General features: G+C 38.2%; 1 protein-coding gene across 3 annotated transcripts in view; it reads left to right on the top strand.

Moving 5' to 3' along the window:
- Slc4a7 (solute carrier family 4 member 7) overlaps positions 1 to 20,185 on the top strand; it is an 80,934-nt gene extending 60,749 nt beyond the window's left edge. For all 3 annotated transcript variants that reach the window (XM_090322525.1, XM_090322510.1, XM_090322519.1), the window contains 11 exons: positions 1,792 to 1,888; positions 3,167 to 3,328; positions 3,852 to 3,965; positions 4,903 to 5,067; positions 5,257 to 5,508; positions 8,039 to 8,107; positions 10,209 to 10,382; positions 11,597 to 11,728; positions 12,783 to 12,880; positions 16,063 to 16,170; positions 17,483 to 20,185. In XM_090322525.1, coding sequence (XP_090178651.1) covers positions 1,792 to 1,888; positions 3,167 to 3,328; positions 3,852 to 3,965; positions 4,903 to 5,067; positions 5,257 to 5,508; positions 8,039 to 8,107; positions 10,209 to 10,382; positions 11,597 to 11,728; positions 12,783 to 12,880; positions 16,063 to 16,170; positions 17,483 to 17,564 — 1,453 coding nt within the window. In that variant the 3' untranslated portion in view covers positions 17,565 to 20,185. The remainder of the gene's footprint in view (positions 1 to 1,791; positions 1,889 to 3,166; positions 3,329 to 3,851; positions 3,966 to 4,902; positions 5,068 to 5,256; positions 5,509 to 8,038; positions 8,108 to 10,208; positions 10,383 to 11,596; positions 11,729 to 12,782; positions 12,881 to 16,062; positions 16,171 to 17,482) is intronic.
- Positions 20,186 to 20,481: the final 296 nt, after the last annotated feature.

Below are 20,481 nucleotides of genomic sequence, written 5' to 3'. Positions count from 1 at the left end.
AGACCTGTTTGTTTCAGATGAGATTTTGCCCAAGCATTAATCGTACATAAACCTAGTTGACAAAGTCCATTCATTTTTGTTCACCTGAAGTAACTTATTCATGTATATGCTTTTAATCTTCCGCTTAAATTGCCCAGTCTAAAATTGATTGGGGGGCCGGGAGTTTGGCCTAGTGGTAGAGTGCTTGCCTAGCATGCATGAAGACCCGGGTTCGATTCCTCGGTACCACATACATAGAAAAAAGCCAGAAATGGTGCTGAGGCTCAAGTGGCAGAGCTCTAGCCTTGAGAAAGTCCAAGGACAGTGCTCAGGCCCTGAGCTCAAGCCCAGGACTGGCCAAAAAAAAAAAAAAAATTGATTGGCAGTTAAGCTACTATTTATTTTTGTCTATTCTTCAACCAAATCCCAAGATTCCTAAGGTACCAATTCCCTTCCCTTCTATCTCTTCCTTCCCCTTGAATTCAGGCCTGGTGCTGTCCCTGAGCTCTTTTCTTTTCTTTTTCTTTTTTTGCTAAGGTTAGGAACTCAGGGCCTGGGTCTTGAACTCAGGGCCTGGCATTGTCCTTCGTCTTTTTTTGTGGGGAGGGGGGGCGTGAGTCATGGGGCTTGAATTCGGCCTGGGCGCTGTTCCTGAGCATTTCAGCTCAAGGCTACTCTCCTACCCTTTAGCGAAGCCCCACTTCCCAAAGGTTGTTTTTTGTTTTTTGGGTCTTTTCTTTTTTGGTACTGGGGATCCAACCGAAGACATTGCACTTGGTAGGCAAGTGTTTTGCCACTGAGTTACACCCCAGTCCTGTCCTTGGTCTTTCTCAAGGCTAGAGCTCTACCATTTGAGCCACAGCACCACTTCTGGATTTTTCTAAGTATGAGGTAATGAGGAATTGAACCCTGGTCTTCATGCATGCTAGGCAAGCACTCTACCATTAGGCCAAACTCCCAGCCCCCTGAGCTCTTTTTTGCTCAAGGATAGTGCTCTAGTACTTTAGTTCCACTTCTGGCTTTTCTTTTTGATAGCGGACTTTTCTGTCCCCATTGGCTTCAAATTATGTATCTTAGATTTCAGCCTCCTGAGTAGGATTACAAACATGAGCCACTATTGTCCAGCTTATAAATTTTAAAAAATAAGATAAAGATTCACATCTTGATTAATTTTTTTAATAAAATGTGGGATAGTTCATGAATTAATTATTCTGTGGAGGCCATGTGATCTGCTCTGTATCTTTCCAGTTCTAGTATTTATTTTATGATTTTATTTTAGTGCTAGTCCTAGAGTTTAGCTCAAGGCATGGGTACTCCTTTAGCTTTTTCTCTCATGGCTAGTACTCTACCACTTGAGTCACATACTGTTGTTTTTTTATTGGTTACTTGGAGATAAGAGTCTCACAGTTTTTTGCCTAGGCTGGCTTTATACTTCCATGCTCAGATTTCAGCCTCCTGAGTAGTTAGGATTACAGATCTGAGTCATTGGTGCTTGGTGGCTTTTAAAGAGAAATGTTCCTCTCAAGAAACAATTTTATTTATTTTATATATTTTTTTATTGTAATTAATAAAAGGGTTACATGATATTTGCCATATAGAAGGTGCATTAGTTCACATACATTGATACCCTTTCACATGTCTTGGTACCTTTTACCCTCCTCTCCCCCGCCCCCTCGGTCTTGGTAAGAAACAATTTTATTAACTAGATATTTTGTTGGTATAAGTTCAAAGCTGTCACATTGTGCAGTTAATTTAGAAAATATGTATATGCATGTAGGTGTCTTCAGAATCCATCTTGTTCTCATTTCTCAGATGTGTTTGCACAGAGCCTCCTAACCTTAGCAATGAAACTCTAGAGAAGAACAACGTAACTGCACTGAGTATTGCCTGGGAAAATCTCACTGTTTCGGTGAGTATGTTAATGAAACAAAGCGTTCTTAAAACTCTGGTTGTGTTTAGCTTCCTTGCCAGTCAGTGGTGATAGAGTGTGTTTTCAGGATAGAACGTAATAGCTCTGGTCACTGTGTGTGTGTAAGGCGTTATGAGGCACAGGCAGAGGAGGAAGGTGGGAAAGGAGATAAAGTGGAGTACACTCAGAACCCTGTTGGAGCAACTCTGTTAAAGCACTGGAAAGAGCAGAAAGGAAAGAAGACAGAGCACCTACTACGGACATCTACTGTCTACTGTGTGCTCAGTGCCATTGCATGCACTTGTATTCTGTTTGGAAATATTATCCTTGCTCTTACCAAAACAGTCGTGATGTATTGCTTGTGAGTATACAAGCGAAGTGTGAAGTGACAGAGATGTAAAATGATGCTAAGAACAGTGATGTTTAATTGGTTTTCTTGGTAAACCTGAGTGGCTTTTTTTAAAAAACATTAAAGTTATTAGAATACAAATAAAAACAACAGACCTTTGAGGAGATGTCTGTCTTCCCTTTCAGCTAATTCCCTCCCACCACCAAAATGGAAAATCAAATCAATAGACTTTTATAATTATGTTACTATGCTGTATTTTAAACTCTAGTGTTGATTTTGTTAGTAGAAATGCAAGTTGAATGGGCACTTTACCTTAATCTCGAGGTTTCTAGTCCCAGGATAACATCTGGCCATAGATGATTGTTATTATTAGTTGCAACTGTTCCTATAGCTTCATCCTATTCTACATCACACTGGGGCCTAGTGGTAATTAATTGTCTTTTGCTTTTGTTTGAACCATTTGCTCAAAACTACAGGAAGCACTATGGTAAGAATGCAGAGACAACATTTCAATTAATTCTTGTGAAGAGGTTTTCCCTAAGGAGGTAGTAATTGATAGAGAAAGGACTGACTTGTTTAAAGGCTCTGAACTCTGTGTCTTTTTTTTTTCCTCCTAGTCCTGGGCATGGACTCAGGGCCTGAGCATTGTCTTTTTCTCAAGGCTAGAGTTCTTCCACTTGCTTCTGGCTTTTTTCTACGTATGTGGTATCAAAGAATCGAACTTGGGTCTTTGTGCCAGCACTCTACCATGAGGCCAAACTCCCAGCCCTCTGCATCTGTTTTAAAGTTAATTAATGATATGATACATATAACTGGCTTGACATTCTCCTTGTGAAATATAAAATATGACTCTTAGAATCAGTTAAGTTCCTACTTAATTTCTTAGTATTTGAACATGTTCTCTACCCTCCCCTATGCTTTCTCCCCAGGAATGTAAGAGGTATCATGGAGTGTTCGTAGGCTCGGCCTGTGGTCGTCATGGGCCTTATATTCCAGATGTGCTTTTCTGGTGTGTCATTTTATTTTTCACAACATTTTTTCTGTCTTCATTCCTCAAGCAGTTCAAGACCATGCGTTATTTTCCTACTAAGGTAACTTCAATGCAATCTTGAAATTATGATTAATTTTTTTGGTTTATTTCAAAATCGTCTATCATTTAAGGGAATACTTTCTGTTAGATGGCTATGAAGAAATTTTTCGTTAGCCTTTGGTGGCTCACACCTGTAATCCTATTTAGACAGCCCTAGCTGGAAAGTCTGTGAGACTCTACAGCAAAAAGCTATGGCTCAAGTGGCAGAGCTCAGCCTTGAGCAAAATGCAAAGGAACAGTGCCTTGGCCCTGAGTTCAGTAGTGGTACCAAAAAGTGTGTATGAGAGGGAGAGAAAGTAAATTATCATGAAAAAATGATGTGGGCTTACAGTAGGATCAATTAGTTGTGCTTGTTATGTTTTGAGAAATTATTGGATAGAGTATGTGCTAGCATGTCCCTGATAACAGTAATTAAACCCATTCTTATTCTTTTGTTAGTTATCTGTATGTTGTCTGTGAGAATAAATTACCTAGAAAAAACTCATAATATTTTTGCTTTATTAACATCATTCACTTAAACATAGGTGCGGTCGACAATCAGTGACTTTGCTGTATTTCTCACAATAGTAATAATGGTCGTAATTGACTACCTTGTAGGAATTCCATCTCCTAAACTTGATGTTCCTGAGAAATTTCAGGTAAGCATTAGATCATAAGGCTTTTGATTACTTGGGAATAGCAAACTATTTTAAAGTGAGATATTGCCTTCTGAAGAACTGATGCTTAGAAAGGAAAAATTAATGTGTGTTTCTCAAATTAAAAAAATGATGGTCAGGTGCCAAAACTTGCCCATGAGAGATTACATGAAAGCTGCTATGGCAGGCTTTTGTCCGTAGTGACTTTGGGGGGAAATAGTACCCTAAACCCGGCTCTGATTAAGATTGAGTACTAGTCCTGCCTGATGACTAGTGCTTGGGAATTCTAAGGCACGTGCATGTGGGGGTTAATCCACAAAGGAGACTTTACTTTATGTGAAATATATTAGGACAGTGATGAAACAACATTCTGATTTTTTTTTTTTTTTTTGGTCCTTTCTTGCTCCAAACACCACTATAACTCTTCCAGTTCACTGGTAGTTGGGATGTGGCCCAGCTTTCACATTGCTGAAGTCCTCTGACTGCTACTTGTTGGGGGTATTATGGCTGCATTGGTCTGTCTGGGGTTTCAGCTTAGATGACTGAATGCTAGGATACTTGTGGTCGTCTTCTCGCATTCCCTTGTATCTTGTCTTGAGTTTAGCAACATAGTTAAGGTCACTCAGAGTTCCACTTGCTCTTGAAAAGTTGAGTGGTTTCCTGAGTGAGAAGATTTAGAAACTGCTGTTACTCTGCTTATCTTGTGTTAAAACTTATAAGGTCTTCCCTGGTTCATGGGAAAGAGTGGGCAATTCACAGGACAAAGGACATGCGTGTGGAGATGGAAACTCCTGTGGCTATCTTTGCAAAGAATTCATTCCATATCTTAATATGGAATTCATCTATTTCCCATCTCTTGACATTTCTTACATAAGTCTAGTGTGCTGTGGAAATTTAGTATAATATAGAAATGAAACTTTTTTCCTTTTTTTTTTAACAGCCTACTAGTCCACATATTAGGGGCTGGTTCATAAGCCCGTTGGGGGATAATAAGTGGTGGACCTTACTGATAGCTGCTATTCCAGCTCTGCTTTGTACCATTCTTATCTTTATGGATCAACAGATCACAGCTGTAATCATAAACAGAAAGGAACACAAACTGAAGGTAAGGTAAAAACTTTGCCTCCAACATTGTGATGTCTTGTAGGGTTTGAGAGGTTTGAGATATTTCCATGACAATTGGAACATTAAATAATGCAAGATGAAAAAATAGTTACTCCCTTTTTTTGGAATAGTTTTAACCTTGAGGAACATTGTAGTCTTACGGATATAATATGTTCCTTTTTCTCTTCAGAAAGGAGCTGGTTATCACCTTGATTTGCTCATGGTTGGCGTTATGTTGGGAGTTTGCTCTGTCATGGGACTTCCTTGGTTTGTGGCTGCAACAGTATTGTCCATTAGTCATGTCAACAGCTTGAAAGTTGAATCTGAGTGCTCTGCCCCTGGAGAACAACCGAAGTTTTTGGGAATCCGTGAACAGCGAGTTACAGGGCTCCTGATTTTCATTCTAATGGGCCTCTCCGTGTTTATGACCTCAATGCTAAAGGTAAAAGCTGTAATACAGTAAAAATTTTACCAGCATATATCGTAACATTTATACTTGTATGAAAATGCAGTATTGAAATACAGGAAATGATAATTTGGTAAATTTTTTAATAGAGTAAACATTTCAGTGACAAATGTTTCCATGTTAAAAAATAATTTAAAGAGGCTTTTGAATCAAGGGCTACATAGTTTTGGAAGAGTTAAGAATGCTTAGTTGCAATCATGCTTTTATTTATATTGTACAGATTCTAGAGATTTAAAAAGTAACTATGTAGTAAATAATTTATCTTTCTTGTGTTGAATGAATGTCTTTAGATTCTTTTCATTCTTTTCTTCCTTCCATATATACTTTAAAAAAAATTCTTCCTCTTCCGCCCCGTTTTGCTTTTTTCTTCTTCTCTCTCCTCTCCCCTTTCTTATCTTCTTATTGTCTTCCTCTCCTCTCCTTCCTTTGGATTGCATATCCAGAGGTTCAGAACTCCTGGGCAAGTACTTTACCAGTGTGGACTAGAGTCTGTGCCTCTAGTCTCCTCAAAAAATTTATTGCTAAACGTGAGAATTCCGTGGCCTTCTATGAGGGACTTTATGTGGCCGTTTAGTTCACCAAGTACTTATAGAGTTAGATTTCAGAAACAATGCTAAATAGAACATGTGATTATCCACTTGCATGAGCTTGACAATACAAATTGATGAAAAGATAAGGAAAGAGATGATTCCAACATAGTGCTCAATTTATTTGAAAAGTAAATGTTTAGTGCAATTTTACAAGAACACAGCCTCTTACAGATCAACCCCTCTGACAAATAGCTCTTTGTCTAAGTGTTTCATTTAGCCAGAAAAGGTCATGTAAAAAATGAAGAGCCATCTAAAGCATTGTTAGACTCCATATTTTATTTTACTTTCCAAAAGCACTCTCCCAAGACTTTGTTTCTTTTCTTTTTTCCTCCCTGTCATTTGAACTCAGGGCTTTTTTTGTTTGTTTTTCAAATTGGCTTTCTATTAGTTATGGAGGAGAGAGGTATTACATGTTCATACGTGTTAACACCATATTCCTGTCGATTTCTCCTGCATCATACTCCCCATACTCTTTACTTTCTTGTTGCGTTTTCATAGTTGTGAGTAGTCTCCTTTGACAGTATTCAGTCTCATTCCTAGTATTCAGAGAATACCCCTACATGTATGTATATGTGTATGTCTATATACACGTATGCATATGCGTATGCACATATGTATGTGCATATATATACACGTATATGTATACACATAGGAAGGGAGAGAAACATGATTTCATTTACATAAAACTAGATCACTTGTACCTCTCTCTGGAGGGCAGGGCATAGGAAGGTTAAATGGCATAGGAGGAAGACTTTTGAAGGAGATAGATATAATTCTTTTTCTTTTTTGGGGGGGTGGCTTATGGGGCTTGATCTTGGCCTGGGCTCAAGGCTACCACCCTTCCCTTGAGCCAAACCCTACTTCCTGTTTCTAGAGGTTAACTGAGATAAGAGTCTCAGGTCCTTTTGTGCCTGGGCTGGCATTGAACCTTGATCCTCAGATCTCAGCCTCTTGAGTAGCTAGGATTGCAGGCGTGAGCCACCACACCTAGCTAGATATGATTCTTAATTCCCTCTTTTTTTTTTTTTCTCCATTTTCTTCTCTATGGTCCTGGTGTTTCGAACAAATGACCTTGCACTTGCCAGGCAGGTGCTCTACTACTTGAGCCAAACTATCAGCTGTTATAATCCTTGTGGTTATTGTGATAACTTCACTTGTGCAGTGAGATTGAGAGCCACTAGGTGGGATGATATTATTTCACACTTTAGTGGATACTCTGCCACATTTTGTAAGTGATAAGACAGCAGGATTCCCTATTCAAATCTCCCTGGAAGGAATCAAAGAAGCTAAGATTAAATCAGTGCGTGTGTGTGAGTGTGTGTGTGTGTGTGTGTGTGTGTGTGTGTGTGTAGAGCGAGAGAGAGAGACAGCCAGACAGACAGACTCAAGACTTCTTTCAAGAAAGATATAAAATGTTTATTGAGCTCTTCCAATGGGCCCATCTTTCTAAGCACTTCACAGGTTTTTTTTTTTGTTTTTTGTTTTTTTTTTTTGGTGTGTGTGTGTATGTGTGTGATTGCATTTAATCTTTAGAAAGGCCTTCTGTATTTTTAGATGGGGAAACTGAGATTTAGACATTTTGCTTGCCGTAGATTCTGTCTCTACGGCAACACAGATCAAGGCCATGCATTTGTGGGAGGTGCCAAGAGCTGTTCCCGCTATGGCTTCCATGATGGAACTTTCTGGAGCTTTTCTTTCCAACCACTGACCATCCTCTTTATAAAAGACTAGTGTTTGCAACTCTGAGCATTTTCTTCTGTGTACAGTGTTTAGTTGGTCTACTGCTCATTTCTGAAGAATCTTTTAGTTCTGTCCCTTGGTCGCTCTATTCTAGTTGCCACTTCTGTATCTATGTACTCAAAATTGTGAACTTGTTTTGGTAGCATGAGTTCTAATTACAATAATTTTGTTTACAGTTTATTCCAATGCCAGTTCTGTACGGTGTTTTCCTTTATATGGGAGTTTCTTCATTGAAAGGAATCCAGGCAAGTCTTAATTTGCTGATTTTTGTAGAAAAACTTATAGCCATTTTAAATGTGCAGAAGTGGTTTTTATGATGGTAGTAACTTATTCTCAACTTTTTTATATTTTGAGGGTGGGTTAGTTTTTCTAATGGCTGGCATCAAATTGATCTTTACAAAGGCATTATTACTCACTACACCTTTTTACCTCAACGAATGAGGAAGTGAACTTGACACAGTCTTCTGTTTTAGAGTCAGTGAAGGGTTGGAAGGGTCTCCTAAGCTCTCAGAAGGTGAATGTAGAGAGATGGAGGATCTAAAGGGTTGGGATGGGAAAGGGGCTACAGAACACCATTTTGAGCCTTGAAAAGACAAGGTAGATATTAGTTTCCTGTCAACAGAGAATACCTCACATTTTGTCGCAATGTGATTTGTAAGAGTTAGTACATTTTTGATTTTCAAAACGGTGATTTGGAAGGAAGAAAAGGATAAATTTCCAACTAAAATAGATATTTGGAGGTTGCCAGGTAATCAAGCACTAGGCCCAAATCTAGAACCCAGTTAGTTCATTTTTCTATTTGATTAATTTACTATTCTTCCTGGAAAATAAGTTGATAAAATTCTTAATGTTAGCATAATTTCGGGTGGGGGAGACACTTAGATTACTAACCACCTCTCTTCACAAATGCATGTTGTCCAAAATTGCTAACTGGTATGTAGTGACATGGGCAAAGCAAAAAGCACAGTCTTTGACATCTTCCCTGTTGGTTAAGAAATCCTTGATTTCCTCCCCCCCCCCCCCCCCAGTCTTGGGGCTTATACTCAGGGGATGAGCATTGTCCTTGGGCTTTCTCGAGTCTAGGGCTCTACCACTTGATCCACAATACTACTACTGGCTTTTTCTGTGTATGTTGGTACCAAGGAAATGAATCCAGGGTTTTGTGCATGGTAGGCAAACACTCTTACCAGTCGGCCATGCTCCTGGCACTGAAATCCTTGATTTTTGTGGAGTCTGTGTGCATGGGCCTTGCATTCTCACCTTTTTACTCTGCCACATGATCTACACCTTCACTTCAGGCTTTTGGTGGTTAGTTGGAGAAAAGAGTCTTATAGAATTTTCTGCTCAGCCTGGTCTCAAACCATGATCCTCAGATCTCAGCCTCCAGTTTTGTGAGTTGGGTATGGCTCATTAAATTTCCAATTTAAAAATGAAGAACTATAAGGCTCAGAATGATCAAGGTATTTATTTCCCTCTAATTTGCTTTTCACCTTTTATTTTGTTTTTGTCTGAGCTTGCACATCCCTGAGCATTTATACTTAAGGCTAGCACTCTACCACCTAAGCCACAGCTCCACTTCTGAAGTGTTTCTTTTGGGGATTAGTGGGTGGGCAAGAGTGCTTAATTGGAGATAAGAGTTTCATGGAATTTGCTGCATGGGCTGGCTTAAAACCACATTCCTCAGATTTCAGCCTCCTGAACAGCTAGGATTACAAGTGTGAGCCTCTGGTGCCTGGCTAATTTCATTTCCATTTAAAAAAGTTATTTATTTTTTTACTGCAAAGGTGATATAGAGAAGGATTATATTTGCATAAGTTAGATAATGAGTACATTTCTTTCACCCCCTCCCTCATTTTCTTCATTTTCTTTTTTTCCTCCCAAAGGGCAAGGAAAGGAAATTTATATGGCACAGTAACAGGAAAATAGCACTTAAGTACATATTTTAGCCATCTTTAGGGTACAGACACAAACTTAGGGTTAGATTAAGGACAGGGGGAAAAGTAGTATACGTAATGATTAAACCCTCCCAATCAAAGGATTAGATAATTTCATTTTCAGTGAGTAAAAAGTTGGTAATGGTTCCCTCAAGTCATTTTTATAAAATTTGTGATGGTGTCTTAGTATTTATTTATTGTTCATATTAGAAAATAAGACTTACACATTTGGTTATATAATCTGTCTTAAGATTTGCTATAGATTTTTTTTTGATGAATTGAAATAGTTCAAATAAATGTTTTGATGATTATATTGAATTAGTATAAATTGAATACAAAACCCTTGAGTGTAATCCTGTGATTTTCTTAAAAGTAGGAATGGTTTCATGTCTTCTTGTTTTGTTTCATCCAGTTTTTCGATCGTATAAAGTTATTTGGAATGCCGGCCAAGCACCAGCCCGACCTCATCTACCTCCGCTACGTGCCTCTGTGGAAGGTGCACATCTTCACTGTGGTGCAGCTCACCTGTCTGGTTCTGCTGTGGGTGATCAAAGCATCAGCGGCTGCAGTCGTGTTTCCCATGATGGTACCCTTTGTTTCAGTTTCACACTCAGTACTACTGTGGGCAGTCCTTTTCAAACTTAGAACTGACTTGGATACATTCTAAGAGTCTTACTTGCTTAAGTGTTTCTAGTAATGGAACGGTTGCTTTCCTTTTTTGTTTGGATGCTGTTGGGGTTTGAATTCAGGGCTTTGTACTTGTTAGGCAAGCCTTCTATCACTTAAGCTATATCTCTGTGCCTTAAATAGTTACTTTCCAATCTGAATTTTCTTATTTTTAAAATTTAACTTTTTAGTGCTTGGGATAAAGAGTTTTCTGTTTGATATTTAGTAAACAACAGAAATTAGGTCATTTCTGGAATAAATATAGTCCCTTAACGAAGTGCTTCAATATATCACAAATTGACAGATCTAGTAGTTAAAATGTTATTAAGCTGTAGTTGACATATATGACAAAATCTATATAATTTACTAAATTATTGAAGGAATGTTTCCTTATTCTCTTTGCAAAATTAACCATCAGTTACTGCATTATGCAAGTTGAACTGTAGCTCAAGTGATAGAATGCCCACCTGAGTTAAAAGCTAAGTGACAGTGCCCACGTAAAGTTCAAGCCTCAGTGGCCAGGAGTTTGGCTTACTGGTAAGAGTGCTTGCCCAGCATGCAGGAAAACCTGGGTTCAATTCCTTGGTACCACATGCATAGAAAAAAGCCAGAAGTGTTGCTGTGGCTCAAGTGGTAGGGCGCTAGCCTTGAGAAAACTCAAAGACAGTGCTCAGGCCCTGAGCCCAAGACTGGCCAAAAAACACACACACACACACACACACACACACACACACACACACACACACCCAAAACCAAAGGAGGAAAGAGCCCAAGTATAACAAAAGCAAAGATAGGGATATAGTGAGTTACTGAAGAGGTTATTAAAGTCATCATGTGAATCTGAAAATATGATCATCCTGAAGTGTCTTGTTCTTCCATGCAACAGAAGTTAAAATCCCTCATGCTTGAAGTAGCTACTAGTATTTTTAAAAACTGGTCAATCCTTATAGGAAGTACAGAGGGTAACTATTCTTCTCCCCTTCTAGCTTGTTTTTCTTTTTTTTTAAAAGTATGTGAATAATTTTCCCATTGTTTATAAGATTTAATAAATTCTTTCCTCTTAAAAAAGAAGAATAAATTGTTTACTCTTGTTGTGTTTTATATGAAACTGAATATTTCTCTCCCATTTTTAAGGTTCTTGCGTTAGTCTTTGTACGCAAGCTCATGGACCTGTGTTTCACAAAGAGAGAACTTAGTTGGCTTGATGATCTCATGCCAGAAAGTAAGAAAAAGAAAGAAGATGACAAAAAGAAAAAAGAAAAAGAGGTAAAAGTAATCATTGTAGGTTTACATTTTCTTGTTTTATATTTTGTAGCAAGTAGCAGATACTGTTGTAATTTGAAGAAGCTCACTTAATCTTAAACCAAATAGTAACTTAAAGAATCCTATAAAGGGCAGGGACTGTTATGTTTGCCTTTCAGCAAAACTTAGGGCTATGATATTCAATAAGATATTTATACAATGGTAAAAGTGCTTACTACTTCCTGCTTGAGTTAGAATATGGTTCAGTGACACCATACTGTGCACCCCGTCCTCCCCCAGTCCTGGCACTTGAACTCAGGGTCTTGGCACTGTCCCTGAGCTTCTTTTTTGCTCAAGTCTAGCGCTCTACCACTTGAGCCACAACGGTTCCTCTGGCCTTTTCTGAGTATTTATTGGAGATAAGAATCTCATAACATTTGCTGCACTAGCTGGCTTCAAACCATGGTCCTCAGGCCTCAGCCTTCTGAATAGCTAGAATTACAGGTGTGATCCACTGGCACCTGGCTAAATGTGCTTTTTAAGTTACTAATTTCTATTTATTTGTTTTGGGGTCTGAATTCAGGCTTGCTAGACAGATGCTCTACAACTTACATTTGCACCCACTTTTGCTTCACCTACTTTCCTAATAGCGTCTCATGTTTTGGCCTAGTGTTTGCCTTAGATTATAATGTCCCTTCCCTCCTCTTCCACATAGCTCAGCTCAGAATACAGACATGCACCACTGTTTTCTGCTTGTTTGCTTGGGCTGGCCTTGAACTGTAATCTTCCTAGCTTGTGCCACCACACTTAGCCCATGTCAGAGAAGTCTCAAAAGTCAAATGGCTGCCAATTCCAGCTATCATTTGAGGCAGCAGGACAAAGGAAGGGGCAGAAAGCAAAATGAAGTTTATTTTCATGTTCGTTTTAAGGAGTCTCTCCAAAAATGTCATTCAGTAAGTTTTTGTTTTCTTGAACCACATAGCCCTACTGAGTTTCAAGAAATGCTGGGTAATTTCATGGACAGTGCTGATCCATTTGCAGATACTATTTAAAATTAATGTCATGTCTGTGCTCCAAGGAGGCTGAGCGGATGCTTCAGGAGGAGGAGGACACCGTGCACCTTCCATTTGAAGGAGGAAGTCTCTTGCAAATTCCAGTGAAGGCCTTAAAATACAGGTGAGGGATGACTTTTATTTGGTAAAATGTATGTATTATGCCCACGTCAAGTCTATGAGTGAGAGGTGGTTAATCTGAGTTGGGCATGTCAAGTGAAGGGAGCTTTGTGCAATTCGGAAGGAAGTCTCTCCATCCTTTCCCTTCTATTCACAGGCAGGCACAGAAGAAAAGCCAGGCTTTCACCATGGCCTTAACTTGCTGTTGCCAAACCAACAAGGCTTAATTCTCATCTATCCTTCTATCATCAGATGAAGTTTCAAATCAGTGTACAAGTTTTAGATTATTTCTCTTCTTTTCATTTCTGCCTTTCACCTGGGCTAGACTTAGTGTTTGCTGGAGGTTAAGACATTTGTAATCCATTTTCCAATAACCTTTGGATGTGTACCTGAGTTCAGAGGCCCTGAAGCTCTCCTATTACCACAGGTACAGTGAGAGAGAGCTCATGCCATAAAAAAAATTTAACAGGTTTCTATCTTAGTGAATTGATTTAATAAAACTGAATGATATGAAGGCTGGGAAATACAAACTGTTTTAGCTTTGCAAGACTAAAAAGCTGTGATGTTGCATTACTTTGAGTCTGCAGCTCTGTTCCATTTCTGACTGGCTTTTTATAGTAGAGAATCAGTGAATGTACAGAGGTTTCTTCCCTAACCAGTTGATATGTTCATTTGTTTGTAACTTGCTTTCGCCTTTGTTTTTTCATTTTAACTTCTAAAGTTTATGGCAATCACATTTGGATTTATTCGTGTCTTTAAGCTGTGATAATAAATTCATTAATTTTCTTCCATGCTTTTTAATTTTTGGTGTCAATCCTGGGGATTGAACTCACAGCCTGGAGCTCTTCTTGAGCTTCTTTGTTAAAGGCTCTAGTGCTCTACCACTTGAGCCATAGTTCCACTACAAGCTTTTTGGTAGTTTAGTTCATTGGAAGTAAGAGTGTCAAAGACTTTTTTTTTCCTTCCCAGGCTGGCTTGGATCCAGGATCCTCAGATCGCAGCCTCCTGAGTAGCTAGGTTATAAGCATGAGCTACTGATGCATGGCTGTATTTTCTTTTTCTTGTCAATTTTACTTTTTTGGGGGGGTGGGGGGCCAGTCTGATTTGAACTCAGGTCCTGGGCACTGTCCTTGGGCACTTTGCTCTGTCACTTGAGCCACAGCACCGCTTCCAGCTTTTTCTGTGTATGTGGTACCAAGAAAAGGAACTCAGGGCTTTGTGCCTGCAGTGCAAGCATTCTGTCACTAGGCTACACTCCTGGCTTGTCAATTTTACTTTTTTACAATTTTCCCTCAAATCTTTTGCATATGGTAAATGCCAAATATAAGATCCTAGTGTGTCCAGCTGGAGCACAGTGGGTATTCAGTGAACCTCATCAGCTTCTTCACTGATGTGCCTGTGGCAAGAATGGCAGCCACGGTCCATCATGGTCAATAGTGCTTCCACTTTCTCTCCTGCTTCAGTGCCTTTTCAGTGTGATGGTCACAAATTACAGTATAAGCAATATGTGTGGTCTACTTTTTAATGAAACAGATGGATGTCTGAATTTTTGTCTTGTCATGATTAGTGTAGTTTTGCTTAAAAAATTGAACATCAAGAATGCCAAGCAATTGCTAATTTTTTATTTGCCACAATTTTACTCCCTAAATAGCTTTAGACTCCTTGACATAAAGACCAAATGAGCTAGTATATGAACATATTTAAAATGAAAGCCCACTAGGATGTGTAATTTATATAAGGTAGGCAGTCTTTCCCATCTTGTTATATTTTGAAGTAAAGTGGCACATAACTATTTATTTATTTATTTATTTATTTATTTATTTATTTATTTATTTATTTATTGCCAGTCCTGGGCTTGAGCTCAGGGCCTGAGCACTGTCCTTGGACTTTCTCAAGGCTAGAGCTCTACCACTTGAGCCTCAGCTCCACTTCCGGCTTTTTTCTATGTATGCGGTACCGAGGAATCGAACCTGGGTCTTCACACATGCTAGGCAAGCACTCTACCACTAGGCCAAACTCCTGGCCTGGCACGTGACTATTTAAAAGGTGTTCCTTTCTATTTATGCAACCCTTTCTTATTTAGGATAGTTAAAAAAACTTTGTTAGGAATTCCTTTCTCCAGTTATTTGAAGTGGCCAAACAAGTATGAAGTGCTTCCTCAGGGTAAACACAGTGAGGGGCAAGGCGTGGCAGGGTAGAGGTGTACCTAGATGGTCTCAGTGACCATGTCTGTCTGCTCTGCAGTTTTGCAAATTTCAAACACCATTCTGCTTTAAAAGTGCTCATTCTGAGATTTGGGGTCTTGAAGTCATTTGCAGTATTTCTTACAAGATGTAGAATGAATTTGTCCTGTATGTTGACAGTGTACTTATTTTGATTTTACTACAGTTGAGAAAATAACAATGACACTAAAAGTTAGATGTCAGCTGAAAGGTGGAATTTATAAAGCTGTAAATTGTCTTTCCCATCATTCTTTTCTTTGCTTTGCTTTTCCTTCCTTCCTTCCTTCCTTCCTTCCTTCCTTCCTTCCTTCCTTCCTTCCTTCCTTCCTTCCTTCCTTCCTGTCAGTTGTAGGACTTGACCTCTGGGCCTAGGCATTGTCCCTGAGCACTTTAGCTCAAGGCTACCATCTTACTCCTTGAGCCACAGTGCCACTTATGGTTTTCTGGTGATTTATTGGAGATAAGAGTCTCAGGGACTCTTTAGTGCCTGGGCTGGCTTTAAACCGAGATCTCAGAGCTCAGCCTCCTGAGTAGCTAGGATTATGCCACCATACCCAGCTATTCTTTTTTTTTTTCCCAATGAAAGGTGTCTTCCTTATTTTTTTCTTATGTTTATTTGATGAAATGTCTTGATTGCTTTGATGATATTTAGATTTAATGAACACATTAGTTAATAATATATTTGTAGCCAAGGATTGTTAGAATACTGCTTACAAATTGTGAAGCAATGTCCTGTGTATAAGTCCTCTTTATTCATTACACTCTTGAGTTTTGGTGGAAAATTGGGATTTGCTGTGAGAGGGCCTTTGTAAGGTGGTGATGTTTTGACTAGATCTTCATTGGTTTAAGTGCATGGCAAGGTTTTCTCAGTTTTAACGTAAAGAAAATTATTATTAGCTCATAAGAATGACTATTAATGCTTTTGCAAATGTTGATTACTAACCAAAAAGTGTTTGGTCTCCAGTATTGACCCCTCCGTTGTTAACATATCAGATGAAATGGCCCGAACGGCCCAGTGGAAGGCCCTTGCCATGAATGCCGAGAACACGAAGGCGACCAGGCCCAGCCCGAGGTAGATAACAGCCCTGTGCTCTTCATGCCTTGTTTTGTAATTGTTCAGTTTATAGTGGCATATTGCAAAAGGATTTGAGCAGCTACTTTATAATAAATGACATCAAAAAGGTTACAAACTATATATAAAGATCATTTAGGTCCAAGAATAAAATGAAAATATAGCTGTTTTCCTTCTTTGTATTATTTTAGCATATCATTTCTTCAAGTGAGGCAAGCATTCTCCCTGAAGATATTTTGGAGGAAATTTATTACATTATAAGAATGAATGAGGGGCCGAGAGTTTAGCCTAGTGGTAGAGTGCAAGCATGAAGGCCCTGGTTCGATTCCTCGGTACCACATACATAGAAAAAAGCTGGAAGTGGTGCTGTGGCTCAAGTGGTAGAGCACTAGCCTTGAGAAAGTCCAAGGACAGTGCTCAGGTCCTGAGTTCAAGCCCCACGACTAGCCAAAAAAAAAAAAAAAGAATGATTAGCTTTCCAATATTCCATGTGTGAAAGCTTCTGCATCCTGCTCCTTGCATTTGATAATGTAGTTTTGCTTTTGTTTGTTTGTTTGTTTGTTTGCCAGTTTGCCAGTCCTGGGCTTGAGCTCAGGGCCTGAGTATTTTGAGCCACAGCACCACTTCTGGCTTTTTTCCCTCTATGTATGTGGTACTGAGGAATTGAACAAGGGTCTTCATGCATAATAGACAAGCACTCTAACACTAGACCCAACTTCCAGCCCCCTGTTTTGGTCTTTATATGAAACTTCAGGAATTCTATTTTAATAGCACTAGAATTTTAATCCTTAGCTCTCTGAAGGAGTAAAGTGTTGTTCTACAAAGTGCTTACTCAGGCATTTTTATTCAGCACATATTTCTTTGAGGTATAGTGCTATGTTCGGTATTGGTACATTGTAATTGAGCATCAGATCAATATGGCAGGCAGGCCACCACAGACCTATTTCTGTTCAGTTGCTGTCTTTGTGAGCTCTGACTCTGGGAAATAATTGCCAAGCCTTCTCTGTCACTCTTATTACCTTCTTCTGGAATTTCTTTTTCTAATCAATCTCTCATGTGTCTTGAATTCTAATTTTCTAAACTGGGCTCTGTTCTTTTTAAATATTTATCTTTATTTTGACTCACACTTTCTAGGCAGAGCCTCTACTATTTGAGTCACATATGTCCCCCTAGTCTTTGACGTTTTCAGAAACTTTTTTGTCACTTTGGACCATTTAGTGCAGCCAGAACTTTACAGTCTTTTTCAGTTATTGTTGGCCATATTCTGACTTAGTATTTCTTCTAATATTTTGTCCTTCATTCTTTCAAACAGCCCTGAAAAGCCTGTGAGTGTGACAATAAATTTTGAAGATGAGCCATCAAAGAAATACATGGATGCTGAAACTTCATTATAGAATTGAGCCAAAAGGAATTATATATGGATATATATAACTCTCTATATAATGTGTGATGTCACTGTGTATAACAATATTGTGTGTCATGCTATTTATATACATGACTACTGAGTGTTTTGAAGTAGTTATCTGAAGCTTGTTACGGGCACCATGGAAACTATATATTAATGTCTCGGTCTCTTAAAAGTGAGGTACATTCAAATATTTATTCTGTTGGGGGAAAAAAGGCTTTTATGTTCTGCAGTAGAATGATATGAAGAATACATTTAATCTGTGTTTCTTAAATTTCTTTGTTCCTCAGTGGCAGTTACAGCAGCCTTAAGTGATACATGTATATAATTTATACTTGAGTTCTTAAAATGTTCATGTGTTTGTTGACCTGGTTAGTGCTTTCTAGAGAGAACAGGGGAGTCTGCAGATAATGCTGGGAAATGGCAAGGCCTGGCTTCTCTGTGTCCCCACTTACGTGGATACCATCATGTTTCACAAGAGGTGGCGTTCTTTTTGGCCAGAGGTCAACATCAAGAGTGGAAAGCTTCTGGATAGGAATTACGATGCTTAATTATGATTTCTAGTAATTAAAAAAAAAAAAGAAAGCTTCCTTATAGACAGACAGCTGACCTTGTAGGTGACCTCTGATGTACTGCCCATACCACTCGTGACCTTATGGATCTTCCAAGCTGTAAAATGACCGTTTGCACTAGTAAAGTTTTGTTACTTTGTAGAAATTTTTCTAAATACTCACATATTTCTGAAAGTCCTAAGTCCCAATCTGTTCTTTGTTTTTGCTGTATTTAAATGCTTTAATTTGTATCAGGTTCAAGTTAGTATTTTTTTCTATTTAATAGGATGATTAAAATGATTAGGAGTCGTGATTCTCTTGTGGGTTTATGATCAGTATTATTTTCTTAAGAATTGCCTTTCATTTTCTGTTATTTGTTGGATAGGTTGTATTTAATAAGTTACTTGCAAATTTATTTTAAAATACTTTGATTCTATGCTTAAATTTATACAAAATTTGAAAAGATAAATTCAGATTAAATGTAAATGCTTGGTGCTCAGTTGCATTTATGCTTACTATCTGAAGGCAGTTAAGAGATTTTATTTGCATTTGTAATATAAAGCACTGCCATATTTGTATTGTAAAAGAAAATTTGGCATTTTGTGTATGGCTCAGATTGATAATATGCAGTTCTTGTTCTGTGTTAGCATCTGGCTTTTTAGTCTTTCTGAGCTACCCTTTTACCTTCTAACAAATCATTTCAATTTTTTTTATGCTTTTAGCTCCCACAAGTCAATGAATATTGTTCTTGTTAAGTCTACAGGGCCAAATGAGGTTCTGAAACTGAGTTGGCAGAAAATAGTTTACAAAATTGTAGCAAATATTATGAAGCTACAGTGAAGATGGTGAAATGAACATTGAAAACATTTAGATGAAATTCATTTGCTCCTTAGTCATTTGATTCAAGAACAAAAGTATGAAGAAACTGATCTTTAAAAAGATCATGAGAAAAGTCAAAAGCTGATATTTTAGTAATTCTGAAATGTTTTTAAATCTGTTTTTAGCTACTTAAGTGTAATTTTTCACATCGGAGACCACATTTCCATATTAAAGTGTAGCTGCTTTCCTTTAAAAGGGTAGCTGTCATGTTAGGTATTGCCTGAAAAAGGTTCGGCAGTGGGTGGAAAGTATTGCCCATGGTGCTTACAGTCTTTTATCAACTTCCACGTGAGGGTTTCCATTTCACTCGTGGTAGCACAGTCATCCACAGTCCCGAGAGTCTGCTGCTGCTCTTCTGATTCGATGTATCCAAGCAAGAGGGTCTCCTCCTGTGATTCCCCGTGTATGGACATCAAAAGGTTAACAACTTATTTTCCAGGAGGTGAATTTAAAATTCAAGCTGGAAACTACCTGGTATTATATTGTTTCCGTGATTTTATTTAATTATGTATAATAATGATCCAGTGCCAGAAAATCCATAACTTGCAAAATACTTTAGATTCAACCATGTTTTACTGTGGTTCCTATTACTAATGGTTTCTGCTTTTACTACTTGATTATAAAATGATCTGATAGAGCTTCTCCATTCAAGAGTGGAGGTAACTCATGTTTTAAGTAATTAACCGCTTCTTCTAAGTGCTTATCATGGATGGTATTCATTGCAAGATGCAAAAGATATAATTTATGTGTTGATTTTTAAACATTGCCTTACATAGGTATATATGAGCAGTTGTAGTTGCTGTGTACAGATTTACCTCAAGGTGCAAAATAATGAAACCTGTATATATTCCACTTACAAAATAAATTCACCTAAACAGTCCTGCACTTTCTTAGATGCCTTGATTTTTTAAAATGGAGCTTAGTGCTACTGAACACCCTGGCTACAGAGCCAACTCAGGATATTCTTTTCTCCACCCTATTTTATTTATTTATAGATATCTGTTTACAAAGACTATAAGTCCTGATGTTGACCATCTGAAATTTACTTTCTTTTAATTGCTGTTTCAGATCTAAAATAGCAGCTTTTGAGAAAACAATGAATTAGCTTCCTTATGATAAAAGGGTGATTTTATATGATTTAAAATAATATTAGATATTCAAAAGAAGTGAAGCACACATTTTTTTCTATAGCTTATTGTGTGTAAGACCAAGCGGTGTGTGTGTGTGTGTGTGTGTGAAGTTACCAGTCTTAGGTTACTTAAAGCTGTGGTGTGTCAGTGTTGATATTTGCCAAGTCTTGTGTGAAATCTAAAACTTTTATGTGTTCATGCATGTATTCATAAAGGAGTTTTTTTCTATTCAGAAATACTGTTTTCTTTTCTCAACCAAAACATTTGTACTCAAGGTTTCTGTGTGAGTAGAAAAGCTTTGGAACTTTTTCCTTTTGGAAAGGCAGGTTAAAATCTGTAGAAGGAA

Source organism: Megascapheus bottae, chromosome 2 (assembly GCF_031878675.1).
Source record: "Megascapheus bottae isolate mThoBot1 chromosome 2, mThoBot2.hap1, whole genome shotgun sequence".
NCBI classification, from domain to species: Eukaryota; Metazoa; Chordata; class Mammalia; order Rodentia; family Geomyidae; genus Megascapheus; species Megascapheus bottae.
The sequence above is the reverse complement of the archived record's forward strand: the minus strand, read 5'-3'. Positions and strand labels throughout refer to the sequence as shown.